We start from the raw sequence: 27,527 nt of genomic DNA, 5'->3' as shown, positions 1-27,527 counted from the left end.
TAACTACATCAAACATAATTGTTCCACAATACTCCTCTAACCGTCCCATATTATGTGAAAATGTGTTGTACTATGTTGTGAACCAAACTATCTTTTCTTTAATTATAATTTTTTCCAAACTTCATTTTAATGTTTTGAATCATTCACTGTATTAGCTTGTAATGATTTTCGTATATATAGTATATCCAGCTATCATAAAGTTATAAATTTATTTGTTTTAGCTGATACAGAAGAGAAAAGTGTATGCAAAGTTCAGGAGAGAAGTGGAAGGAAAATCATAGTTTCATTCATAACGTGAGCAATACAAATTAAAATACAAAGTTACAAACCCAAATTTATTTACGAAAACACTCCAAAATACATGAACAAAAATAAGACTTGTAACAATTGAGCATTCCCTATTCTATATTCTGATTTACGGGATCGACGTGTTTCTATCTTACAAGTATTGTTCTTTTACTTGGCTAAACTACCTTCTAGGTCTCTGTTAAGTTTACACAATGAATTTTGAGACCTCCTTTCCACTTTTTGTTCCAAACTTCATACAATCCAAAATAAATTTTATCAGTATTGTTTCCCTTCCCTTTTGTTATCATAATAGCCTTTGATATCATCTTCTTACCATTAATCGCAGTTGTCAAATTCACCTTTTTACATTGAGTGTTATCTCCCCATTTACCCATAAGATAAACTGGCGAACCACTCCAACCGAACGCATCAGTCATCAATGACATTGTAAATTCAATGTTGTATGATGTTTTCTTCCCTATATTAATATTGTCAATGCAACCCGTTACCTCCAACCAATTTACTTGTATAAGTTCTGCACCATCCTTTCTGTAATTCAAATATATTTAATGAAAACGTTAGCATGCTTAAATTCCAAATTATAAGGTAGTATGTAGTATAACACATTTAATTTCTATATCTTAGAGTTGGTGCGCCCATAATTTGTTTTGAAAGTCTCTTTCAGCCATTTTAGCGCCTATTTTAATTTAACGCTTTTGTACATACAACAAGAGATTAGTATAATTAAATTGACCTCAAGATGGTTTATGTACTTCTTATAGAAAATTTTATGTTCAACTTCTTTATAAAATCAAAATATATCTCAAAGTTCAATTATAGCTTACAAGTTACAAGTATGTAAAATATTATAGTCGGCAAAAATAAAAAAATAAAAAGCAGTATTCTTACTCGTATTTGGGTAACTTCCAATAACGCTTATCATTTCCCCAAACAATATTAAGAGATTTCGGATAAACTATATAACCCTACAAGCAACGAAAATAATATTATTAAATAAATACATAACATATCATAAACTCGATAGATCGAGCATAAGTAGTAACGATATTGGAAGAAATTAATGCATGAAATTTCATGCACCTTTTCTGTTTTAGAGAATGTGTGATTGCCTTGATAGTGAAGAGATTTTGAAGCCATTTTTTGCTATATAAGAAAAAAAATTTACAAAGAATATGTAGATTTGAATGCCTTATAATAATGTGGGCTACAATAATCAGATATATATATATAGAAATGGAATCAAGTTAAGATCAATATCACCAACCAAATGGAATAACACAGTCTTATATTCTAATATATGTTGATACGCATTTTTGTAAAAGTTCTTTTTTAAGGAAACGTTTTAAGTATTCCTTCTGGGCTTACTCCGTACAAATTTGAACCAATCAGAGTGATAAAGTGTAGGGGCGAAGCTAGTAACTCGGATAATTATATTTGTGTTGAAAACATTTATTGGATATATACAAAATATTAAATTTTAAATCCAGTTATTATTATTTAAAATCATCTTTTTAAAATTCAAAACTTATAAAATTAAAATTGCAACTCTACAAATAAATCAGATCAATTAATTTCGAACGTGGAAAATGATCTCACAGACAAAAAACGTTAAGAAAATATACTCCACTTAATAATTAGTTGTCAAAATTGAATGCAATGAAGGTAGAGATTGATTCCAAATTGATAAAGCTCGAATAATTATATGTCAACTACAAAACTGGCTTTATACTACTCATAAGTATTCTCACACAATAATTAGAATATTACAGTAGTAATTTATTATAATATCGTTTTCATTGCTTATTTATTATTAGCTCACATATTCTACTTTAATTAAAGCCTTCTTTGAATGAAATATACATCACTTGATTCTAGTCAGCATATATTTATTCCAAAGTAAGTGTGATTGTTCAATGAATACTTGTCTTAATTATATTATGTGCATGAAAGCTGTATTTGAAAATCATAAATATTTAAATCATATTCTTGTAAAGAGTGATGATCAAACCAAATATCAGTCGATGAAATTATGAGATCTGTTTTAGCTATGACTTTTAGTTTTGAATTCATATTATTTAGTTATAATTTTATTATTTTTAATGTCGTTAATATTTGTTTATATCTTGTATCTACTTTGAGTAAAAAATTAACGATTGATGACGAAAAATACTTTAATTATGGGCATCTTAATGGACCTCTTCACATTAAATTTGCACAAACAAAAAGTAATTAACAAGTTAAGGACCTCTTCACATTAAATTTGAGCAAACAAAAAATAATTAACAACTTAAAAAATATAAAAATTACATTAAAATTTAATTAAATTTTTAAATTTTATCTATATAACATTAATTAAAATTAAAAAATAATAAACATTGGGCTTGTGCTAGCACGGGCAGATGTGTCTAGTATAAATAGAAATGGAATCAAAGTTAAGATCAATATCACCAACCAAATGGAATAACACATAGTCTTATATTCTAATATAAGTTGATAGGCATTTTTGTAAAAGTTTTTTTTTTAAGGAAACGTTTAAATTATTCCTTCTGGGCTTACTCCGTACAAATCTGAACTAATCATAGTGATAAAGTATCAGGGGCGAAGCTAGTAACTCGGATATTGATTTGATCTAACTCAATAGTTTTAATTTGCTCAATTGTTATATTTGTGTTGAAAACACTTATGGATATATATACAGTATTAAATTTAAAATCCAGTTATTATTATTTAAAATCACCTTTTTAAAATTCAGAACTTATAAAATTGAAATTGTAACTCTACGAATAAATCATACTAATTAATTTCGAACGTGGAAAATGATTGCACAGACTAAAAAAGTTAAGAAAATATACTCCACTTAATAATTAGTTGTCAAAATTGAATGCAATGAAGGTAGAGGTTGATTCCAAATTGATAAAGCTCGAATAATTATATGTCAACTACAAAACTGGCTTTATACTACTCATAAATATTCTCACACGGTAATTAGAATATTACAGTAGTAGTTTATTATAATATCGTTTTCATTGCTTATTTATTATTAGTTCACATATTCTACTTAATTAAAACCTTCTTTGAATGAAATATATATCACTTGATTCTAGTCAGCATATATTTATTCCAAAGTAAGTGTGATTGTTCAATGAATACTTGTCTTAATTTTATTATGTGCATGAAAGCTGTATTTGAAAATCATAAATATTTAAATCACATTCTTGTAAAGAGTGATGATCAAACCAAATATCAGTCGATGAAATAACTTCGAAATGTTGGAAAAACATAATGAATTGTACATATAGCAATTGTATGATAAGTAAATCAAATAGATACACAAGTAATCTCGATTAAATTAATTGTATGATAATAAAATGAATTTTGGGGTAATTGAAATATATAGAAGATCAATTATGCTTTCCCCGACAATGAGTATGTCATGGTTATTGTGGGATGTTGTGATGAAAATTAAATAATCAGATCGACTGAAACAAAATTCACAAGTGATTATACGTTTTTATTATTAGTGGAAAAGCAGTATTATGGAAGTCATCCAAGTAGATGTGTATCCCTCACTTTACAATGGACTTATGTACTCAGAGCTTTAGACAAAGTCCATGAAGAATCTTAAGAGATATGATGTCACGATCCAGATCGTTGTGAGTGACACACACTAACAATAACAACCTAGTGGGAGAACCATGTATGAACCCAACATCGTTCAAAAACCAAGTTTATCATAAAAAGAGTAAAACAATTCATCAACTAAAGGATTGAGTCCTCATAAACTCAACTAAATAGTTTTAAAATGTTTAATGCGGAAAAACCTCTAAAAACTGAAACTCATCATAACCAAAATTCTAAAATAGTCAAACTGGGGATGCAACCCCGGAATCAATCAATAAACTAAAGACTAGTGTCTATCTCCGAAAAGATGGACACGAAAAATGTAGCTCACCCTTGTATTCAGGACATCTCTCAACTGAGGTCTTGGATTAGCTAGTAGAAGATGTGATGTACTCAACAAAAAAAAGAACAAGTACAACATCACTACTAGGGGTGTACAAAATCGAACCAAACCGCAAATCAAGTCAACTCGAAAAAAAAACCTGACTAGTGGTTTGGTTTGACTTGGTTTGGTATTGGGAAAAAAAATCCGACTATATTTGGGTTGGTTTGGTTTAAACTAAAAAAAACCAACCCGACATTATATATGTAATTTTAAAATTTTATTTTATACATAAAAATATTTACTTTGATATAATTTTAAAATATTTCTTATACTATTTCATAGTTTTTATCTTTTAATATATTATTTCAAGTTTAAAACTTAGAATTCAGAATGGTCCAATAAAGATTATAGTTCATAGATGTTGATAATTATAATAAAGCTTAAATCGAAATCAAATTAATACTAATGCAAAAAGAAAATCAATTCAACACTAAGAATGACAATAATGTTGAATATTTGTTCTTTAGTTTTACATTGGTTTAGACAATTAAAATACATAATCTAATTTTAATTTTCCTTAAATATTTAGTAATGTAACTAATATTTATTAAACTTATTTTAGCATGCTTTAGTACTTTTAAATTATGATCATTTTCATTATGACTTAGCAATATTTATTTTATATGATGATTTCATTATTTTTTTTTATTGAATATTTTTGTGTCATCAGTACTAATCTCATATTTTGTGTTATTTTTTAAAGAAACACCTTAGATAATTGTATTTTGGTTGGACTAAAGAAATATTTGGAGCACAAGCTAATTATATGTTTGTATGCAAACTTTACCGAAAAAATCCAAAAATCTGAAAAAATCCGAGATTTATTAATTTGGTTTGATTTATAAATTTAAAAATTCGACACAATGATTTAGTTTGGTATTTGAAAAACCCGAACCAACCCGAGTAATAATTATACTTCTTACACTTGGATAAGTGAATTTTAAAATGTCATTAAGCTCATATATAGACCTTAGTAACATAAATACACATCTTTTGCATGACTTTTAATTAACTTTTGATATGGGAAAAACTAGAAGCTAGCCGTCGTGAAGACTTATTGTTTGGAAAGTCAATCATATTTCTTCAAATATGATTTTCTCGTGTTTTTTTAAATATCAATTTTGTTTTTAGAATTTTGAAAATTTTCATATCCAAATTCATATTCAAAATATAGTATTTTAATCCTCATACTCCCTACTACTTATCCATAAAATACGACAAAGGGAAAGGGTGTGAAGTCCCGAAGGAGAAAATATGAGAGGAAAATCAAAATTTCATTTATGATACGAACAATATTAAATACAAATACAAATTTAATTAAAAGAACACATGACTCTAAAATACATGAATAAGATTTTTAACTTAAGTTTCTCCTATTTTAAATTATGATTTATGAATGATAATAATCGATGTATTTCTATCATATAATTTTCTTGTAATACTGTTTTTTCACTCGACTAAATTAGTTTTTAGATCTCTGTCAAATTTACAGAATGAATTTTGAGACCTCCTTTCCACTTTTTGTTCCAAACTTCATACAATCCAAAATATATCTTATAAGTATTGTTCCCTTTTCCTTTTGTTATCGTAATAGTTTTTGATATCATTTTTTTGCCATTAATCTCAGTTGTCAAATTCACCTTTCTCCATTGAGTGTTATCTCCCCATTTGGCCATAAGATAAACTGGTGAATCTCTCCAACCGAACGCATCAGTCATGAAAGACATTGTAAATCCAATCTCGTAAGATATTTTCTTCGCTATATTAATATTGTCAATGCAACCAGTTACTTCCAACCAATTTACTTGGATAAGTTCTGCATCATCCTTTCTGTAATTCAAATATATTTAATAAAAACGTTAGCGTGCTGAAATACCAAATTATGACATGTAGTTTTACAATCTAATTAATGTACATATTTAATTTCTATATATAATTTAGATTTTAATTTGTTCTGAAAGTCTCTTTGCGCTATTTTATTGCCTACTTCACATTTTTGCATATATATACCATAAGAGATTAGTATAATTAAATTTATCTCAACATGATTTATGCACTCTTATATTGTCTTCATTATGCAAAATGTACTCCATACAGAAAAGTTTATGTTCAACTTCTTTATGAAATCAAAATATATCTCAAAGTTCAGCTATAAGTTACAAGTACGTAACATTAAATAATTGGCAAACATTTTTAAAAAAAGAAAGAAAAAAAAGTTGTATTCTTACTCGTAGTTAGGTAACTTCCAATAACTCTTATCATTTCCCCAAACAATATTAAGAGATTTTGGATAAACTACATAACCCTGCAAGCAACAAAAATAACACTATATTAAATAAATAACATAAACACGGTGGATCGAGCATAAAGGAAAGTAATAATGGGAGAAACAAGAATTGCAATATTGGAAGAAATTAATGAATGAAATTTCCTGTACCTTTTCTGTTTTAGAGAATGTATGATTGCCTTGATAATGAAGAGATTTTGAAGCCATTTAATTTGCTATATAAGTTGAATTATTAAAAAATGTAGAGATTTGAGTGCCTTATAATAATTTGGGCTACAAAAATCAGATATATATATAGATATAGAAATGGAATCAAATCAAACGTATATTAAGAGACATTTAGCATAGAATATCAACCAATCAAATGGAATAAAATATCATGTCTTATATTCTAATATACGTTGGCATGCATTTTTCTGCAAGTTTTTTTTTTTAAGGAAACGTTTTATTCCTTATGGGCTTACTTAGTGCGAATAAATCAAGAGTGTCACGCGCGGAATTAGTGATCATGGTCGATTAAATTCAATGGTTTTTATTCAATCAATATATTCGTATTTAAAATCGTTATTAAATATATATTAAGTTTAAAACTTAATTATATTTAATAGAAAGTCGTTATTTTAAAATTTTAAAATTTATAAAATTAAAATTGTGACTTTGCCTATATAAATCAAATCAGACCAATTATTTCAAACACGGAAAATAACCAAACCGACAACGAAAAAAGTTGAGAATATACTCCTCACTATAGTGAGTTGTCAAAATTGAATGCATGAAGATAGAGATTGAGCCCAAGTTGATTAAGGTTGAATAATATAATATATTACCCACAAAAAAATTGGCATTGTATTATTCTCACACGGTGAATATTATTAGTTCACATATTCCACTTTTAGACGTTTTCTTCATTGCCTTTATTTTTTTTTAAAAATGAACTTTGGCATGCATTTTTCTACAAGTTGTTTTAAGGAAATGTTTTACTCCTTATGGGATTTGGCTTACCTTACTCAGTGGAGTAGCCTGGATACGGGTTCGACTGAACTTAATAATTTTATTCAAGTAGTATATTTATATTTAAAATAATCATCAAATATATGTATAATAAATTTAGAACTCAATTATTATTAATGAAAGTCGTTATTTTAGAATATAGAATTCATCGAATTAAAATTGTGACTCTACTCAAATTTACCAGTTATTTTAAAAGCGGGAAATGATAGGACCGACAAAACAACGTTAAAAATATACTTCATACTATAATGAGTTGTCAAAATTGAATGCATGAAGCTAGAGATTGAGGCCAATTGAATAATATAATATGCCCACAACAAATTTGGCATTGTATATTATTCTCACACGGTGAATATTATATACAGTACTATATATGGTTTCCATTGCTTAATTAGTTCACATATTCTACTTTTACAACTTTTTTTCATTTCTTTTTATTTAATCAACTATCACTTGATTCTAGTCAGCCCAAATTACCTCGATTTAATTGTAGTTAAATTTGACTTCTCTACTTAATCTTATAATGGCTTTTAAAATTCACTTTTTTTGCTTTAATTAAGCTTTGACATGGAAGATATTAATTAATATAAGATATTTGGTGATAATCAATTTATACCTAAACCGACAAAAAGCATAATAAGTGAGGGGCCTAATTAAGTTGGACAAAACATGGTCAAAATTCCTATTATTAAATTAATTAGTTGGATTCATGATAATGTTTTAAATGACGAAAGAAGTGATTGTGTATTTCCTTTAATATTTGCTTATTGGCATATATTTATTCCAAAGCAAGTGTGATAGTTCAATGAATACAACAACAGTAGAGTAGGTCTAGTTTTATCTTAAATTCATTATGTGAAATCAGTATTTGAAAATCATAAATATTTGAATTTTAAAGTAGTAAGAACTCCAGTTGATTTAATTAAGGGAAAAGGCATAGATTTTCCTCTGAACTTGTCCCGAAAAGTCAGTTACACACTTAAACTATCATGGTAACCAATTACACACATTAACTATTCAAAAGTGAATTTATTACCACCATGAGACATGTAACACCACTCTCACATTATGTGGTGTATTACACTCGCTGCCACATCAGCACTACGTCAGCGACATGTCATAAATTATAATTTTTTATTTTCTTTTCTTTATTAATTAAATTTTCTTTTGTTCACTATATTTTACTCTAACTAATCCCTAATTAATTGTTTTAATTCTCTAATAATTATATCTTCTTCATCACTAATTCCACCCATTTTCAATTCTCATTTCATCGGAAAATCATATCCGGCCTCACATTCACTATTGATTTTGTTCTTCACCACCCCTATATCACCTTCAATTCTTTTTCTTCTTTGTCACACCCAACACCAAATATCACCACCACCATTATCAATATCGATTTTTTTCTTCTTCACCACCTTCAATTATCTCTTTTAATGTTTGTCACCCGCCACCCATCACCACCAAACCCATAAAGTTGTTATTACCACCAAATCCAAAAATTGATTAACAATCAAAATTTCTTTAACAAAGTAAAAAAAAATGAAAAAGATAGAAACAATCAATCAAAATTTTTCTAGATAAAATACAATTATTCACTAACAAATCTATGGGAATTAACCTAATTGCGAATAAACAAAAATTGTGCTTTAAGATTGTGATAAAAAAAATAAAGAAGTGTGATGAAAATAAAGAATGAAGACGAAGAGGACAATGGGTGGGGTTTGAAGAAGAAGAGGTGTGGGGGTTGGGGGTGGAAAAGAGGATTATAACCTTTTTTTTTAACTTTAATTTCAAACTGACGCGCCTATTTTTTATTTTTGTTTTATTTTTTTGCCACGTCAGTTTTAGGGGGTAAGAAAATTCACTTTTGAATAGTATAGGTGTGTAATAGGTCACTATGATAGTTTAAGCATGTAACTGACTTTTCGGGATAAGTTCAAGAGGAAATTTATGTCTTATCCCTTTAATTAAATTAAATTAAATTCTTGTAAAGAATGATGGTCAAACCAAGTATATATCAATTGAAATAAGTTTAAATGTTGGGAAAACATAATGAATTGTATACTACATGGTATAGTAATTGGCCAAAAAGTAAAGTAAATAAATAAAGTAATCCGATCAAATTTATTTGAGGATAATCATGAAATGAAGCATGATGCGTAATTGAAAATTGAAATATACAAGATTATTCTTAATTTGCATGACAACGTTTCTGATACTATTGAGGGGTATAGTGTTGCAAATTGAATCACCAGATCAACTAAAACAAACTTCATAAGTGAATGTACGTTTTTATCGATCATTGATGGAAGAGCAATATCATAGAAGATGTTCAAGCAAACGTGCATATATCACCCACTCTACAATCAGAGGCGTATCCAGGAGGGGGTCACCGGGTTCACGTGAACCCATGCTCCCCTCCTGAATTCATATATAGCAGTGTTATATTTTTAAAAATATATGTAAATATAGATGTGTGAACCCACACTTGAAGTATCATATAATGTTGTACGATGATGATTGGGTGCACCTCTGAGGCTAGAAATTTGAATCTTTCATTTATCTTGTTTTATTTTCTTTCTAAAATTGGGTAACATCTCTCTAAGTGGTTTGGATAGATAAAAAATAATGTTGGACCTATAATTTTAAAATATGAATGATTTTCAATGATAAGAACCTAAATGTTAAACTGATCAAATTTATTTCTTAGTCCATCTTTTCGTAATAGTGCACCCATTATCTCAAAATCCTGGATACGCCTCTGTCTACAATGGAGTTTGTATTCATAACCTTTAGACAAATCTGATGAAGAATCTGACTTCAAAATTTCTTAGAAGTCCAAATCATTGTCCTCTCTAGACATACATTGTGATAGCCAACGAGCAATAGGAGGGGCTAAGACTTGGGAACATTATGAATAATGGAAAATCTCATCACATACGTGAATCGTGATACAACAAAGATATAATTGTTAGATAACTATTTTACTGAAATTATCGCAATTGACTAAATCACTATAATAAGAGATATTTTCGTGTCAATAATTACCACAATATTTTATATGTATAATATATAAAGTTAAAAGATAATGTGAACGCTTAAAAAAATATTTAATTAGAGAGAGCATTTGAAAAATCAACGAAGAATAAAATGAGATTATGATCAAGAATAAATTAATATGACGGTAATTCTGATATGTCTAAAAGACTAGAAATCTCAAGATTTAAGTTCAAGAATTCAAATAAAGTTATAATTGGCTGTTCGAATATTATAACTACCTTTTCAGGACAAGGCCACATGTAATTGATGTATTTTCACTTCTTGCTATGAGTTACATGAAACTAGTTAAATTGAACCCATGTTATTTATATATAGTTTTTTTAAAATAAAAAAAGGGGATAAAACTTGAAAGAAAATAAAAGAAGAAACGTAATATTCAACTTTAAGCCATGATAGGTGTTTTTCAATTTATATATACAAGTATAAAAGAAACATATGACTGGGAATTACAGTTTATTCATGATGCGAGCAATACAAATACAAAACACAAATTTATTTAAGAAAACACACTTCTAAATTTTGATTTACGGAATAACAACAATCAACGTATTTCAATTTTACAACCTTTTTGTAGTATTGCTAGCTTTTTCACTCAGTAAATTAGTTTCTAGATCTCTGTCAAGTTTATAGAATGAATTTTGAGACCTCCTTTCCACTTTTTGTTCCAAACTTCATACAATCCAAAATAAATTTTATCAACATTGTTCCCCTTCCCTTTTGTTATCATAATAGTTTTTGATATCATCTTTTTGCCATTAATCTCAGTTGTCAAATTGACCTTTCTCCATTGAGTATTATCTCCCCATTTAGCCATAAGATAAACTGGTGAATCGCTCCAACCAAATGCATCAGTCATCAGTGACACTGTAAATCCAACGTCGTATGACGTTTTCTTCGCTATATTAATATTGTCAATGCAGCCAGTTACCTCCAACCAATTTACTTGTATAAGTTCTGCACCATCTTTTCTGTAATTCAAATATATTTAATGACAATGTCAGCCAATTTACAATTGTAAGGTAGTATATATATAGTAAATTTCTATAACTTAGATTTGGTACACCAATTAATTCTTACTCATATTTAGGTAACTTCCAAAAGCGTTGATCATTTCCCCAAACAATATTAAGAGCTTTCGGATAAATTATATAACCCTGCAAACAACAAAATAAACGCTTTAAAAAAAAAACATAAACTCGAGCATAACTAAGTATAATGGGAGAAACAAGAATTGCAATATATATATATATTGGAAGAGATTAATGCATGAAATTTGCTGCACCTTTTCTGTTTTAGAGAAAGTGTGATTGCCTTGATAGTGAAGAGATTTTGAAGCCATTTAATATTTGCTATATAAGTTAAATTATAAAGAATGTGGAGATTTGTGTGCCTTATAATATTTTGGGCTACAAATATATAGATATAGAAAAATTTTCATGCATGCATGCACTAGCCTAAAGGAGGATATGGAATCAAGTCATGACACGTAAGACCTTACGCATTTAAGCTAAAGAATATATGCACATGCATCATGTCCCTAAGATGATTGGACAAGGAAAAAAATATACTCCAAAGTCGACATATATCCCAACTATAATTAGTTGTCAAAAGTTGAATGCATGAAGATAGAGATTGATTCCAAATTGATAAATCTCGAATAAATAATCTCATGACGCGGTAAGAATATTAGTGTACTATATTATATCGTTTTCTTTGCTTAAATATTAGTAATTAATTGGTTCATATATTCCACTTTTAAAACTTTTTTTCATTCCTCTTTTTATTAACTGTCACAAAGTTTTAAACGGAAGGGCCTAAGTTTGACCAAAAAGGGTCAAAATTCCTCCTATTAAATTAGTTGCATTAAAGAAATGTTTAAATAACGCAAAAAAGGAATATAGATCTCCTTTTATATTCCAAAGCAAAGCAAGTATGATTGTTCAATGAATACAAGAACAGTCTAGTCTTGTCTCAATTTCATTATGTCAACGCATTATTTAAAAATATTAAATATTTGAATTTTAAAGTCGCAAGAATTTTAATTAATTCATATTATATTTTTGTAAATAATAATGGTCAAATTAAGTCTCAATTGAATTATAGTAGAGTGTTGGGAGGTTTGACGTACCTAAATAATAGATTGTACATTGTTTAATATTATTTGTCCAATAAGTAAATTAAGTCGATAAACAAATAATTTTGACTAAATTCACTAGATGACAATGAACCGAATTTTAGGGTATTTAAAACATCTAAGATTATTATGTTTTGCACAATAATGAGTATTTCGTAGTTAGTGAGGGGGTGTAGTGATGCAAATTAAACCACTGGATCAAGTGTCTAGTGTGTGTAATTTGCTCAGCCATATATATTTGAATTCACTAAAATTCTGAAATTAATTTGTATAACTGCCACAATTGCAAAATAGTTTTCTCGTTCTATCCTAGAATTTTTTAGGATAAACTACTTTATTAGGTATACATCATTATCATATATACTAATTTTACATCTACTTTTAAACAATTATATATATTACCACTTTTAATATTTTATACCATATATTATTGAAGATACAATCAATACTCATATCCCTTAAAACTAGGATTGATTGCATTTAAACTTCAAAATAAGTGCTTTAATTAAAAATAAATATCTTTGTCTCGGAGAGTATGGGTTAGGGTAAGACTCAAACTCTAACTTTTCCTGTTCCTCTTCCCTTGAAGAGTCAAAATTTATTGAGAAGAAACATTCTATTAAAATGGATGTTCTACAGCTTGTCAACTCACATATCAAATTCTTAGCCTTTGATTTTCTCACTCTCAAATCAATTCCCCACGAATCCACCATTTTTTCTCGCAAGGGGAGACATCTCTAGCGCGCAAAGAGAATGGGTATCGTTGTAAGTAGATATTTCAAGCCCAACAGATTTATCAAATTCGACATTGACGATAGTATCGGTTGCATACCTTGTATACTATAAATCAACCAAGAAACTTCGCGTCACGTTGCCCGTCGAATTTAGGCACAGTGAGCAACACCGATGAATCAAAAGGTGAAGCAAACACTGCCGCAATGAGATGTCCTGACCAGCCACAAACGTAATTGGAATGTTTCAATAAGCGGAGATTTACACATGTATTTGACATATTATTGATGTATCTGATACATTATTGAGATACGATTATATGTATCTAGTTTTTTATCAGTGTATCTTATTAAGTGTGTATGTATCTAATGAATATATTGGAGATTTTCATATTAATGAAAATTTATGCATGTATTTGACACAATTTGTTATGTCATGTATCCGAGTCTTGTCATATGTATATGGTCTTCTATCATGTATCTTAATATTATCATATGTATTTGTTATGTTATTACAAGGTATCTAACTATTTTCATATTTATCTGAGATACGTGTTTTTAGATATTACGTATGAAATTGATACTTGATACATCAAATTATACATATAAAAGATACATAAAATAATATTAGATCATACAAATAGATACATGAAATTAATATTAAATCATATAAATAGATACATGAAATTAATACTAGAAACTTCTATGATACATATAAAGACATAAATACACAATCAAAGTTGTCTCGTATTTGCATAAAGACACCTTAACTTTCAAAGTGTCCTATCACCCCACAAAACTATTTAATATCGTTGTAAATGGGCCATTTTGACCCATTTCCTCGTCTGGATTGTTACCACGCACATGAGGCGTGTCATTCCGTGTTTTCACTGCCATGGACCAATTTAAAAGTGCCACGTGTCATTTTCTTTCTTTATTATTAATTATTTAATCAATTTATGTCATCTTCCCCACTTTTAAACCCAAAATAGCCATTGATAGCCCTAATTTTTTGATTTCATGGTTTTTTTCCATAGCAAGATCAACGTTGGTTCTCTCTGTTTGATGACTTCATCATCTTCCCCAGGAAAATAAGGTAGGAATTCGTTTTATCTTTTAATTTCCAGTATAAAACGTTAATTTGAAGTTTTTATGGTTTAATTTCTTCTGAATTTTTGTTCACCAACAACAAAACATGATCGGGAAACAAAACCCGACCCTCAATTTGTAAATGCAATAAGGAATTACTACCAAAATCTTGAAATGATTGTGAAGTAGACAATAAATTAGAAGAAGACGACAATAAAGACAATCTTGAAACAACTAAAACAGGTCGAAAAACAGAGGAACTAAAAGGAATTTGATAAGAAAGATGGAAAAGAAGAATAAAAAAACTAAAACATAAAACAAAAGACCTTACAGAGAAGAAATAAATTTAGAAGAAGAAAAGGAAAAGGAAAGTAGAGAAATAAGAAAAGAAAAGGAAAAACGACTTTCTTCAAAGAACAGGGTCGGGTCGGGTTGAATTCTATCATAGGGAGTGAGCAACACACGCAACTACATAGACGAGGGAATGGGTCAAAATGACTCATTTACAAAGATATTAAATAGTTTTGTGGAGTAATAAGACACTTTGAAAGTTAAGGAGTCTTTATGCAAATACGGGACAACTTTGATGGTGTATTTATGTCTTTTCTCATGATACATATGAATCTACTTGTATGATACGCATGTATGTAAGTGTTTAGTTGGTTGGATACATTATATATTGATAATAGATACATCAAATTAATGAATTTATTATTTTAAGAGTAATAAAATAAACTAATCAAATTACGTGGCCAAGTTATATACATGTATTTGTCTTTTATTAATAATATAATAAAATTAAATTAATTAAACATAGATATAATCCTTGATTTTCGCATTATATTAAGGGATTTAATTAATTTAAATTTTCAGAATTGATTGTCCATGTATTTTGAACATTCTCAATAACTCCTCTAATTAAGGAAATATGTTACAAATAATTAATTTAAATAAATAAAATATGTATCTCGATTTTAAAATTCAGCAGATACATGTATCTTGTAAATTCAGAGTCATGTATCCTAAGCACGAAATATGGTTGAGAAAGTAATATTTGAAACTATCAGAAATCTTAGTAATTAGGATCTAAACTAGTGGGATTTATGTAGTTTGCCCAATTTATTATCCAACTATCTTGATAATAATGAGGGGTAAATTAATTACTTAGAGGACACACAAGAATTTTTATTTTTTTTAATCATACAAGAAAATTATAATCCTTTAATTATATTTTTTTTCTTCAAATTTCTCTTAAATATTTCAAATTATAATTACGTTAATTTACAATATTTTTGGTATAATTTCCTAATTAACAACATTGTATTCATAATTAATATCATTGTATTCAAAGTTGCTAATATATTTAACATTATTAAGTGTTGATTATAAAAACACATATTATATTATTGCTACTAATAATATAAAGGCAATTATATTATTTCCCGTAAAATTATTTATTTGTTGCGATGAGTATTTTAAACTTCTTCCAGTGAAACTAGTTAAATTGAATATATGTAATATAGTAATTAGGAGGGGGGAAAAGAGGAAAAACTTAGAAACAAATAAAAGAACAAACGTAAATCAACTTGATTAAAGTTATACTTGAGTTCAACATACGAGTTTCATTCATGATATGACAATAATCGACTAATTATTTTCGTCTTACAATTTTCTTGTAGTACAGCTAAATCAATATCTAGCTAAATCTCTATCAAGTTTACGGAATGAATTTTGAGACCTCCTTTCCACTTTTTGTTCCAAACTTCATACAATTCAAAATAAATCTTATCAGTATTGTTCCCCTTTTCTTTTGTTATTGTAATAGTACTAATTATATTGTTACACTTGGATAAGTGAATTTTAAAATGTCACTAAGCTCATAGACTAATAGACCTTAATAACATGTATTCACATCTTTTTAAAATGTCAATTTTGTTTTAAAATTTTGAAAAAAATTTATATCCAGATTCATATTCAAAATATAGTGTTTTAATACGACAAAGGGGAAGTGAGTGAAGTCCCGAAGGAGAGAATATGAGAGGAAAATCATAATTTCATTCATGATAAGAACAACATTAAATACAAACACAAATTCAAATTATTTAAAAAAAAAAAAACACATGACTCTAAAATACATGAACAAAAATAAGATTTTTAACTTAAGCTTCTCCTATTTTAAACTACGATTTAAGAATGATAATCATCGACATGTTTCTATCTTATAGCATTCTTGTAATACTACTCTTTTACTTGGCTAATTAATTGGTTAAAGGTCTCTGTCAAATTTACATAATGAATTTTGAGACCTCCTTTCCATTTTTTGTTCCAAACTTCATACAATCCAAAATAAATCTTATCAACATTGTTCCCTTTTCCTTTTGTTATCGTAATAGTTTTTGATACCATCTTTTTGCCATTAATCTCACTTGTCAAATTCACCTTTGTCCATTTAGTATTATCTCCCCATTTAGCCATAAGATAAATGGGCGAATCGCTCCAACCAAATGCATCAGTCATCAGTGACACTGTAAATCCAACATCGTATGACATTTTCTTCGCTACATTAATATTGTCAATACAGCCAGTTATCTCCAGCCAATTTACTTGTATAAGTTCTACACCATCTTTTCTGTAATTCAAATATATTAAATGACAATGTCAGCCAAATATACAATTGTAAGGTAGTATATATGTAGTAACACACATTTAATTTCTATAACTTAGATTTGGTACACCAATTAATTATTACTCGTATTTGGGTAACTTCCAAAAGCGTTTATCATTTCCCCAAACAATATTAAGAGCTTTCGGATAAATTATATAACCCTGCAAACAACGAAATAAAAACTATTAAAAAACTATATAAAAAAAAAAAAACATAAACTCGAGCATAACTAAGTATAATGGGAGAAACAAGAATTGCAATATATATACTCCCTCTGTTCATTATTAATTGTCATATTGCGCTTTTCGAAAGTCAATTTGACTAATTTTCAAAGTTAAATTAGATTACATTAATTTGATATTCTAAACAAAAAATTTAGATATTCAAAAACTATGAAAAATACTATAAATTTTAATTTTTTACATATCAATATGATAAAAAATATAACGTAAAATGTTAGTCAGAGTTATTATCGTTTGAATATAAAAAAGGAAATTATGACAATTAAAAATGGACGGAAATAGCATATTAGAAGAAATTAATGCATGAAATTTGTTGCACCTTTTCTGTTTTAGAGAAAGTGTGATTGCCTTGATAGTGAAGAGATTTTGAAGCCATTTAATATTTGCTATATAAGTTGAATTATAAAGAATGTGAAGATTTGAGTGCCTTATAATATTTTGGGCTACAAAAATCAGATATATATAGAGATAGAAAATTTTTCATGCATGCATGCAATAACCTAAAGAAGGAAATGGAATCAAGTCATGACACGTAAGACCTTACGCATTTAAGCTAAAGAATATATGCACATGCATCATGTCCCTAAGATGATTGGACAAGGAAAAAAAATATACCCCAAAGTCGACATCTTAACTATAATTAGTTGTCAAAAGTTGAATGCATGAAGATAGAGATTGATTCCAAATTGATAAATCTCGAATAAATATTCTCATGATGCGGTAAGAATATTAGAGTACTATATTATATCGTTTTCATTGCTAAAATATTACTCCCTCCGTCCCATTTTATATGTCACCTTTTTACTTTGCACTTGTATTAAGAAATGATGTAACTTTACCCTTCTACCCTTATTTAATGTTTTCTTAAGTCAATTTTATAATAAATGATGAGTACATTTTTAAGATTAATTAACTACTCTATCAAGGGTATAATAGGTAAAATATGGTAATTTATGCATAATTTTTATAAAATGACAAGTATTGTGGTCCAGCTATTTATAGAAAGGAATGACATATAAAATGAGACGGAGGGGTAGTAATTCATATATTGCACTTTTAAAACTTCTTTTCATTCCCCTTTTTATCAACTGTCACAAAGTTATAAAGGAAGGGCCTAAGTTTGACCAAAAAGGGTCAAAATTCCTCCCATTAAATTAGTTGCATTAAAGCAATGTTTAAATAACGAAAAAAATGAATGTGGATTTCCCTTTATATTCCAAAGCAAAGCAAGTATATATGATTGTTCAATGAATACAAGAACAGTGGAGTAGTCTAGCTAGTTTTGTCTCAATTTCATTATGTCAATGCACTATTTAAAAATATTAAATATTTGAATTTTAAAGTCGCAAGAATTTTAATTAATTCATATTATATATTTTTGTAAAAATTAATGGTCAAATTAAGTCTCAATTGAATTATATTAGAGTGTTGGGAGGTTTGACATACCTAATTAATGAATTGTATATTGTATATATAATATTACTTGGCCAATAAGTAAATTAAGTCGGAAAACAAATAGTTTTGACAAAATTCACTAGATGACAATGAAATGGATTTTAGGGTATTTAAAACATCTAAGATGATTATGTTTTGCATAACAATGAGTATTTCATAGTTATTGAGGGATGTAGTGATGCAAATTGAACCACTGAATCAAGTGTCTAGTGTGTAATTTGTTCCGCCATATACATTTGAATTCACTAAAATTCTGAAATTAATGAGGGGTAAATTACTTAGAGGACACTCAAGAAAATTATAATCCTTTAATTATATTTTTTTTCTTAAATATTTTAAATTATTGATTACGTCAATTGACAATATTTTTGGTATAATTTTCATAATTAACAATATTGTATTCATAATTAATATCATTGTATTCAAAGTTGCTAAAGTCTTTAACAACATTAAGTGTTGGTTATAAATACACATATTATATTATTGCTACTAATAATATAAAGACAATTATATTATTAGCGTAAAATTATTTATTTGTTGCGATGAGTATTTTAAACTTTTTCCAGCGAAACTAGTTAAATTGAATATATGTAATATAGTTATTAGGAGGGGGGAAAAGAGGAAAAACTTGAAACAAATAAAAGAACAAACGTAAATCAACTTAATTAAAGTTATAATTGAGTTCAACATACGAGTTTCATTCATGATAGGACAATTATCGACTAATTATTTTTGTCTTACAATTTTCTTGTAGTATAGCTAAATCAATATCTAGCTAAATCTCTTCAAGTTTACGGAATGAATTTTGAGACCTCATTTCCATTTTTTGTTCCAAACTTCATACAACTCAAAATAAATTTTATCGATATTGTTTCCCATTCCTTTTGTTATCGTAATAGTTTTTTATATCATTCTTTTGTTATTTATCTCACTTGTCAAATTCACCTTTCTCCATGGAGTGTTATCTCCAGGGGTGGACCTACAAAGGGTCAAGTGGGTTCATATGAACCCACTTCGTTGAAAAATAACATCGTATATATATATATATATATATATATATATATATATATATATATATATTTGATCAATTTTTAAAATTTTATATGTATATATTAACTTTTGAACCCACTAACACAAGTGTGACACTTGGCAGAGTGGTGAAAAGGGTTCAATTTTCCCAGCCAACCCAAGGTCGAATCCTCGCCTGTTGCCACATTTTAGTTTTATTTTTTATATCTTGAACCCACTTCGTGAAAATCTTGGATCCGCCATTAGTTATTTCCCATTTCGCCGTAAGATAAATTGGCGAATCGCTCCAACCGAACGCATCTGTCATTAGTGACACGGTAAATCCAACATCAAATGATGTTTTCTTGGCTACATTAATATTGTCAATGCAACCAGTCACCTTCAGCCAATTTATTTGTATAAGTTCTGCCCCATTTTTTCTGCAATGCAAATAAATTTAATAACAATGTCAGCCGCTTTACTTGTAAGGTAGTAGCACACATTTAATTTCTACAACTTAGATTTTGTACACCAATTAATTCTTACTCGTATTTGGGTAACTTCCAAAAGCATCTATCGTTTTCCCAAACAATATTAAGAGCTTTCGGATAAACTATATAACCCTGCAAGCAATGAAAATAACACTATTAAATTTTTTAAGAGAAAAACATAAACTCGAACATAAGTATAATGCCAGAAGGAAAGTTACGTAAAAGGCCAAAAGGAATAATGTCACATGATAGATGACCTAAGGCCATAGCTAAGACCTAAGTTATCGTTAAACAAAAATGCATATCTGAAACTTTAATCATGTTGCGTATCTGGTAAATAGCACTGTCCAAATAAGATATTTCGTGAAAATTTTATATTTTTTTAAGGAAATATTTTAGTTATTCATTATTGGATTACTCAATGCAAATATGAACTAATTAGAGTGTATGGGCGGAGCTAGTAGCTAGTTGGATACGAGTTCAACCGAAATCAATAGCTTTTACTCTAAATCTCAAATAATATGTACTAAAACAAACTCATTAATCAAATAGCTTTTCGGTTTTTGGGGTTTTTTCGATAAAGTATTCATACAAACATATAATTTACTTGTACTTCAAATATTTCTTTAGTCCTACCAAAATACAACTATCTAAGGTGTTTCTTAAAAAGAAACACAAAATATGATATGATGAATGACACTAAAATATCCAACAAAAATAATAATAATGAAATCACGTAAAACAAATATTGCAAATTAACAAGTCATAAGTAAAATGATCATAATTTAAAAGTACTAAATCATGCTAAAACAAGTTCAATAAGTATTAGTTACATGACTAAATATTAAAGGAAATTAAAATTAGATTATGTATTTTAATTGTCTAAACCAATGCAAAACTAAAGAACAAATATTCAATATTATTGTCATTTTTAGTGTTGAATTGATTTTCTTTTTGCATTAGTATTAATTTAATTTTGATTTAAGCTTTATTATAATTACCAACATATGTGGACTATAATCTTTATTGAACCATTCATAATTCTAAGTTTCAAACTTGAAATAATATATTAAAAAGATAAAAACTATGAAAAAGTATAAGAAATATTTAAAAAATATATCAAAGTAAATATTTTTATGTATAAAATAAAATTTTAAAATTATATATATAATGTCGGGTTGATTTGGTCTCGGGTTGATTTTCTTTAGTTAAAACCAAACCAACTCAAATATAGTCGAGTTTTTTTTTCCAATACCAAACCAAGTCAAACCAAACCACTAGTCGAGTTTCTTTTTCGGTTTGACTCGGTTTGCGGTTTGGTTCGATTTTCGGTTCGCCCCTACCTCGAGTTAATTAATATGTAGTCCAAATTTGACTTTTCTACTTAATCCAATACGTAATGGTTTTTTTTAAAATTCACTTTTTTGCTTTAACTATGTTTACTTATTTATATTTATGGAATCCGACTTGGTCACATGAGGCAAATAATCAATTTTATAACTAAGCCGACAGAGAGCATAATATAGCGAAGGGCCCAAGTTAAATTTGACCAAATTAAAGGGCCAAAATTCCTCTTATTAAATTAGTTGAATTAAAGGTAATGTTTTTTTAATAATGAAAAAAAAAAGAATATGGAGTTGCTTTACAATATTAGATATTGTTCAATGAACACAAGAACAATATTTAGATTAGTGGTTTAAAGATGATATATAATTCTAGAGATCAAAACGTGTTCATGAAAGCAAAAGTTGATGCACTTTGTTATTTGACATAGAACACCAAATACTTCATGATGCCTTCCTTCATATTTACTGTTAGTTCTTATAATATATTATTCATATCATTGCTACTTCGATTTATTAATCATTTGCGTTATTTGTGCTTTGATTATATATTTATTGTTTTCTTTTCTAAATGTTATGTAATGTTTTTCTTATCAATCAACATATCTACTTTATTTCCTTCTTTTTTTTAAAAACTACTTTAAAATATTTTATTTGAGCCAAGAGAGTCTATCAAACATAAATTAAGATTTAAAATCAAATAAATTATGTAAAGAACTAATATAAAAATGATAAATTTGGACGCTAGAAGGAGGGCTTGAACCTCCGACCTTGTGGTTAACAGCCACACGCTCTAACCAACTGAGCTATTCCAGCTTGTTTGATAAGGAATTGTTTTGCTCATTAAAATAACCAATTTATGCTGACTAGGCACAAAGAATAATAGGAAATCTATTCGAACTTGAGGTCTAAAATAAGTCATAAATATTTGTATAATTAAAAATAAATGATAAATGAGAGAGTATAGCATTTCGATTTAACATAACCAAACAAATCTATTAATCTATTAATGAATACTATTACAAACTGCAAATTCTGTAAACATAGTTCCTATAGTATCTGCCCAAATTGCAGATGTTGCAATCACTGAAAAAAATACCAAAAATCTTGGCCTATTAAAAACTTAACAATGTACCCTTTAGCCAGCTGGTTCGTCACTCTATTTTGCTCCCTAAATATGAGTAAATGCTGGAAACCCATATTTTTCTTATATACACATAGGGTGTGCTTAGGAAACCATATTATAAAGAATGTTTTCTAATATCGTTATATTTGGTTGGTCAAAATATTAAAAATAAGAATAATTACTTCCCTAGTGACATTCACATCACATTGGTAGTCTGCTCCCTACACTCTTAACACATGACCCCATCCCTTATATCCTACATCCTCACCACACCATCCTTCATAGTATTTGAATATACTGGTGTACAAATATTTTTTGTCTACTTACTGAACACTTAAAACTAAGTAAGAAAACCAGGTACTACTTGTTAGGTCACATAAAATGGGTATAAATCTAAGACTATACCTCGAGAATGTACAATCTTGCAGAAACGAAGGGAATTTTTTGAGATATACGAAATACATGTGTTAATATGTTAGCGCTTGTACATGTTAGACACATGATAAATGGAGTCCTGATACTATAGATATATAATGAAGAACGCTGTCCATGAACTGGGAAAGAGCATAAACGAGCTCGAAATGTACTGCTCATTGTGGAGGTTATATCCTCATATTGCCAATTTATAGCTCTAGTTCTTGATCGATTGATGCAGCTTCCAGGTCTTCAAGACTGACTGGTTGGTGCAGCTGCATTGATGAAACACAAGTTTAATATAGACTACATCGCTAGGTACTCAAAGCAGCATAAATAAGCATGTAACAATGATAAAGAGTCCATATAAATGCATCCAGACCATTTTAATTGCAGCTCCTACATTGATTTCCTCTATATCCTCATTTTACAACAGTAGCGTTCATAAGCATTTATCAGAGGAAAGACAACTAAAGAGAACCAAAATTAGCCAAATATTTGGTCGCAGATTTGAGACTACTGGTGCTTATTTGATACTGTTACAACTCAAGTTACCAACACAACAATGATATGTATTATAATCGCTGAAGAACACAAAATACAATTGAGAAATGGAAACAACAAGCTAATAACAACTAACGTCCTTAAATCTAAACTGAGAAGGTTAACCGAAGGGGAAGAAGATCAGAAAACATAGAGATAGATAGAAGGGGATGAGAAGCTCGACTAAGAATGGAGATGAGAGAATCAGACTCTTTACTCAACAATTTGCATAATCCTTGAATCACATACCACTACCCTTTTTGATGGAACTGTTCCCATGCCCACTTCTCAACCCGGATCCAAAATTAACCTGACCCTATTGCTTGTTCTAGGCCCAATAGCTCTTGTCAGCCCAATAACTACTTTTGCGACCCTGGTATCCACATTGGGCTGGACTTGGTTCATACAAGATACTCCTCCCAACAAAACCAAGTAAGATGGATTAAAAAAGTAGTCAAACTTTGGAGAGGTAAAATAGCTGACTCGATGATGCATGTTTGGTCATAAAAGCCACAATCTGAAAAACATTTTAGGCAGCCAGGGTGTCATGTCAAAGCAGGTACCATAGTCGGTAGAAACTGTTGTTGTCTAAGGAGCAGCTTTCATATGAACACTTGCTTTAGCAACTTAACAGAAAATCAAACAGATAAATAGCAGGAAAGGCATCTCCAGATAACTAGGATCAAGAAGAAACATACTGCTGTTGCAACAGAAAATAGGTGGAAGGCACGCAAGGAAGCATCATTTTCTGAGGGAAGAGAATCATGGTTCCACAATGTTATGTTTTGGAACTTTGCCTTCATCTCCCAGCAACTTAAATCTTCCTCGGACCTTTTTCTTTTCTCAACAGGCATTTTCTTTCCCAAGACAAACCCTGAAGAAGCAAGAAAAATGGTTTCAAATAACACAAAGTTAAGTAGATTAAGAGGTCCCAATATAAATTTGAACTACAATAATCGTACAACTTTAGGTGGCAGATAAGTGATGTAAGTAATTTTACTCTATGAAGTTCAAGAAACAAAAAACAGAAAAAGACAATACAACTGGAAACAGCAATACATGTGATGATACATATTTAGACTTACGTATCTCAGAATTGAGCTATCAAAATCGGGATGGAGAGACTAGTACTTCCAGTCCAATACAAAAGCTGTAAGACAATAGACTATCATTCCAAAAACATTTATCTTTATTTGTCTGGACATTTTCCTTCCAGACAATTGTTCCAAGATGACATAAGTGTCTAATGAAACCAAAAGCTTAACCAAAATTTCTGTGAAATCATCAAAAGTTGGAAGCCAAACTACAATCCATGTAAACAAGCTAGGATAAACTCTTGAAAGATGAAACAAGCAAACAGTTCACCAGTCTAGTTGTTCCCCTTCGCCTTGCCCCTCCCTCAACCCCACACGCCAAAAGAAAAATTAGAAAATCACGCGATTATAATCCTAGTTGCAGGTGTGAGAATTCAATCACATGCCATTTATACAGGATTTCACTGTGATTACATGGTATTAGACTCTGCCACCTCAACAACTAGCTTTTGGCATGTGATTCTCATAAAGTTCATAACAATCGGTGTTTGAGCCATCCAGTTATGAAGCCTCCAAAATCAATCATGCTGGATGGGAAATAATATCAACATAACAATGTTTCCTCAGTCCTACAGCATATAAAGCACAGTTGTATGTGCAGCCACTCACCAAGAGCACAATGTAGTCATTGATGGTTATTATCCAAGCAGCAAGTATTGAGACTTTGATCCATCACTTGGGATCTGAGTATTTAGCTTTGAATTATGGTTCCCTTTGCTTAATTTCTGACCATACTGTATGCACAATATTATTTTACTCCTCCATTTCAATTTATTTATCCTACTTTCCTTTTGTGTTGTACTAGGTTACCTATTACCCATTTACCCTTACCAATATCCCCTTTGTATTCATTATGTATATATGAATAGAGATGGACCAGCGGCTTATTGAGCCTTTTATCACTTCGTACCACTTGTTTCCTCTTCTTCAGAGGTCTCGTTTCCTTCTTCTACAACAGATATTATATCTACTCAATCTAAATCTGTTGTTTTGTTGGGATCGTCTACTTCATCCTTTTCAATTCCTCCTTTGCCTTCTTTTTCTCATTCTCTTCCTCTCCACACTGTTGGGCCAAGCATTCTGCTAGGTTCTTCTATAGGCCAGATTGGCCTACCTCCGCTCCCACCTTGCAGTGGAACAATAGAACCAACAGTTCCATCTCCCTTCCACTCTGCCGCGGCTTTGACCGTACCTAGTATCACTAATTTGGTGACTATCAAACTTAATTCCGTTGAAGATTATCTCACTTGACGCAGTCAAAAAACTTATTTACATTCTCAAATTTCGTGTCAAGTCAAAACCAAAAACAAATTAAATCAGAGGAAGTAATAGACAAGCCCGTCCAACACCATTATTAAAAGAAAATAAATTAGTTTACCAGAATAGCCATGAGGAACTACAACAGTAGTACCCTGAAGCTTCCTTCCTCTAAAATGAGCTTCCTCCACACTTAACCCATCAACAATTACACCTTCATTTCATTCACAAATTCAAGTAGAGTGATTAAATAAATAAAAGCAAAGTTCTTTCAAAAACTACGTTTTTAATACCCAAAACCAAAAATTGAAGTAGAGTATGAACTTGACTTGCATAAATAGAATAATTATACCGGTGGATTTGGGTTTAAAGAACTGTGAAACATCAGAAGGACCATTGAACTTGATACAGCACGGCAGCTGGTGCACTTTTCCGGTGAGTTCCACCACCTTCTCCGGCAAAAGATTGCCGGTTAGATCAATTGTGCCTGAAATTCCGTTGTTACTTCTCGCCATTGCTCGGTTGAACTGGTAACAAGTATCAAAAGAACCCTAAAGGGTGTACCAAAGCTTAAGCCTTTATTCAGAGCTGTTCCTGTGTTCATAATATGGCAAATTTGGAAAAGAAGGAATAAAATTACACATGGAGGGAAAATGTCGAAATTCTCTATGATTGCTAAAATTAACAGGAATCTACATCTGTTGGCAGCATACAGATATCCCTGGCTAGATAAAATTCCTATGTTTTGGCCGTTAATTGTAAAAGCATTTGATAATTACATTCCTCTAATCTCTAGCAAAAATGTTAATTGGAAGCTCCCCGAGGAAGGTAAATTTAAATGCAACAGTGATAGTGTTTACAAGGATACTATGGACTTCATTGTCTCTGCATTTTGTATTATTTCATGTATGCAGAAGTGAACAAGGTATTGGTAGGATCTGCACTTGAGGCAGAAGTGAAACCTTTGGGTAGAATATTGCATGACCAATAATTTGCTTCCAGATTCACTTATTGGTAAGAAGATCATAGATGGGATTTGGGAAATTCCTTGGGCTATTGTAGTTGATATAAGGAGAATCCAAGGGATGGTGAGAGAGCATACAGAGGAGGTGTTGCACGCACAGGTACACAGAGAAGGGAATATGTTAGCTGATTTTTTGACTGAACCATATCTTCATTGCAGGTATTAACAACAAACAATTTCATACTGTTACCACAGAGGGCCAAGGCGATTATCCAAACATGAGAGTTACAAG

At 29.5% G+C, this 27,527-nt stretch overlaps 5 protein-coding genes and 1 non-coding gene across 6 annotated transcripts; all 6 read right to left on the bottom strand.

The window, feature by feature from the left end:
* Window positions 1-476: 476 nt before the first annotated feature.
* Window positions 477-1,446, bottom strand: LOC125836402 (protein PHLOEM PROTEIN 2-LIKE A9-like). The gene is made up of 3 exons (XM_049515572.1): window positions 1,390-1,446; window positions 1,198-1,274; window positions 477-837 (listed from the first exon to the last, which is right to left on the bottom strand). The coding sequence occupies exons 1-3, from the start codon at window positions 1,444-1,446 to the stop codon at window positions 477-479; spliced, it is 495 nt and encodes a 164-aa protein (XP_049371529.1).
* A 4,338-nt stretch (window positions 1,447-5,784) lies between these two features.
* Window positions 5,785-12,064, bottom strand: LOC125836246 (protein PHLOEM PROTEIN 2-LIKE A9-like). Its single transcript, XM_049515411.1, has 4 exons — window positions 12,047-12,064; window positions 6,753-6,835; window positions 6,544-6,620; window positions 5,785-6,145 (listed from the first exon to the last, which is right to left on the bottom strand). Exons 2-4 carry the CDS (start codon window positions 6,807-6,809, stop codon window positions 5,785-5,787), a joined length of 495 nt encoding a protein of 164 aa, XP_049371368.1. The 5' UTR covers window positions 6,810-6,835; window positions 12,047-12,064.
* On the bottom strand, window positions 11,287-12,018 carry LOC125836401 (protein PHLOEM PROTEIN 2-LIKE A9-like). Its single transcript, XM_049515571.1, has 3 exons — window positions 11,962-12,018; window positions 11,757-11,833; window positions 11,287-11,647 (listed from the first exon to the last, which is right to left on the bottom strand). The coding sequence occupies exons 1-3, from the start codon at window positions 12,016-12,018 to the stop codon at window positions 11,287-11,289; spliced, it is 495 nt and encodes a 164-aa protein (XP_049371528.1).
* A 4,269-nt stretch (window positions 12,065-16,333) lies between the features above and the next one.
* LOC125836249 (protein PHLOEM PROTEIN 2-LIKE A9-like) lies at window positions 16,334-17,931 on the bottom strand. The gene is made up of 4 exons (XM_049515413.1): window positions 17,860-17,931; window positions 17,383-17,459; window positions 16,940-17,262; window positions 16,334-16,371 (listed from the first exon to the last, which is right to left on the bottom strand). Exons 1-4 carry the CDS (start codon window positions 17,914-17,916, stop codon window positions 16,334-16,336), a joined length of 495 nt encoding a protein of 164 aa, XP_049371370.1. The 5' UTR covers window positions 17,917-17,931.
* A 4,648-nt stretch (window positions 17,932-22,579) lies between these two features.
* On the bottom strand, window positions 22,580-22,653 carry TRNAN-GUU (transfer RNA asparagine (anticodon GUU)). Its single transcript has one exon. It is a non-coding gene; the product is annotated as a tRNA-Asn (tRNA).
* Window positions 22,654-23,385: 732 nt separating this feature from the next.
* Window positions 23,386-26,865, bottom strand: LOC125836273 (uncharacterized). The gene is made up of 4 exons (XM_049515445.1): window positions 26,624-26,865; window positions 26,393-26,485; window positions 24,619-24,794; window positions 23,386-23,652 (listed from the first exon to the last, which is right to left on the bottom strand). The coding sequence occupies exons 1-4, from the start codon at window positions 26,784-26,786 to the stop codon at window positions 23,587-23,589; spliced, it is 498 nt and encodes a 165-aa protein (XP_049371402.1). The 5' UTR covers window positions 26,787-26,865; the 3' UTR covers window positions 23,386-23,586.
* Between the last annotated feature and the right edge of the window lie 662 nt (window positions 26,866-27,527).

This window comes from Solanum verrucosum, unplaced genomic scaffold (assembly GCF_900185275.1).
Source record: "Solanum verrucosum unplaced genomic scaffold, falcon-dt-bn FXZP01000278.1, whole genome shotgun sequence".
In the NCBI taxonomy this organism is placed as follows: domain Eukaryota; kingdom Viridiplantae; phylum Streptophyta; class Magnoliopsida; order Solanales; family Solanaceae; genus Solanum; species Solanum verrucosum.
The sequence above is the reverse complement of the archived record's forward strand: the minus strand, read 5'-3'. Positions and strand labels throughout refer to the sequence as shown.

Coding starts and splice junctions, on each gene's coding strand:
- LOC125836246 (XM_049515411.1), bottom strand. CDS start 6,809: ATGGCTTCAAAATCTCTTCATTATCAAGGCAATCATACATTCTCTAAA. Junction 6,621..6,752: donor CATTCTCTAAAACAGAAAAG/GTACAGGAAATT, acceptor TGTTGCTTGCAG/GGTTATGTAGTTTATCCAAA. Junction 6,146..6,543: donor TGGAAGTTACCTAACTACGA/GTAAGAATACAA, acceptor TTTGAATTACAG/AAAGGATGATGCAGAACTTA.
- LOC125836402 (XM_049515572.1), bottom strand. CDS start 1,446: ATGGCTTCAAAATCTCTTCACTATCAAGGCAATCACACATTCTCTAAA. Junction 1,275..1,389: donor CATTCTCTAAAACAGAAAAG/GTGCATGAAATT, acceptor CGTTGCTTGTAG/GGTTATATAGTTTATCCGAA. Junction 838..1,197: donor TGGAAGTTACCCAAATACGA/GTAAGAATACTG, acceptor TTTGAATTACAG/AAAGGATGGTGCAGAACTTA.
- LOC125836401 (XM_049515571.1), bottom strand. CDS start 12,018: ATGGCTTCAAAATCTCTTCACTATCAAGGCAATCACACTTTCTCTAAA. Junction 11,834..11,961: donor CTTTCTCTAAAACAGAAAAG/GTGCAGCAAATT, acceptor TGTTGTTTGCAG/GGTTATATAATTTATCCGAA. Junction 11,648..11,756: donor TGGAAGTTACCTAAATATGA/GTAAGAATTAAT, acceptor TTTGAATTACAG/AAAAGATGGTGCAGAACTTA.
- LOC125836273 (XM_049515445.1), bottom strand. CDS start 26,786: ATGGCGAGAAGTAACAACGGAATTTCAGGCACAATTGATCTAACCGGC. Junction 26,486..26,623: donor CTTTAAACCCAAATCCACCG/GTATAATTATTC, acceptor AATGAAATGAAG/GTGTAATTGTTGATGGGTTA. Junction 24,795..26,392: donor AGTTCCTCATGGCTATTCTG/GTAAACTAATTT, acceptor TTGCTTCTTCAG/GGTTTGTCTTGGGAAAGAAA.
- LOC125836249 (XM_049515413.1), bottom strand. CDS start 17,916: ATGGCTTCAAAATCTCTTCACTATCAAGGCAATCACACTTTCTCTAAA. Junction 17,460..17,859: donor CTTTCTCTAAAACAGAAAAG/GTGCAACAAATT, acceptor CGTTGTTTGCAG/GGTTATATAATTTATCCGAA. Junction 16,372..16,939: donor GAACAAAAAATGGAAAGGAG/GTCTCAAAATTC, acceptor AGTGGAAAGGAG/GTCTCAAAATTCATTCCGTA.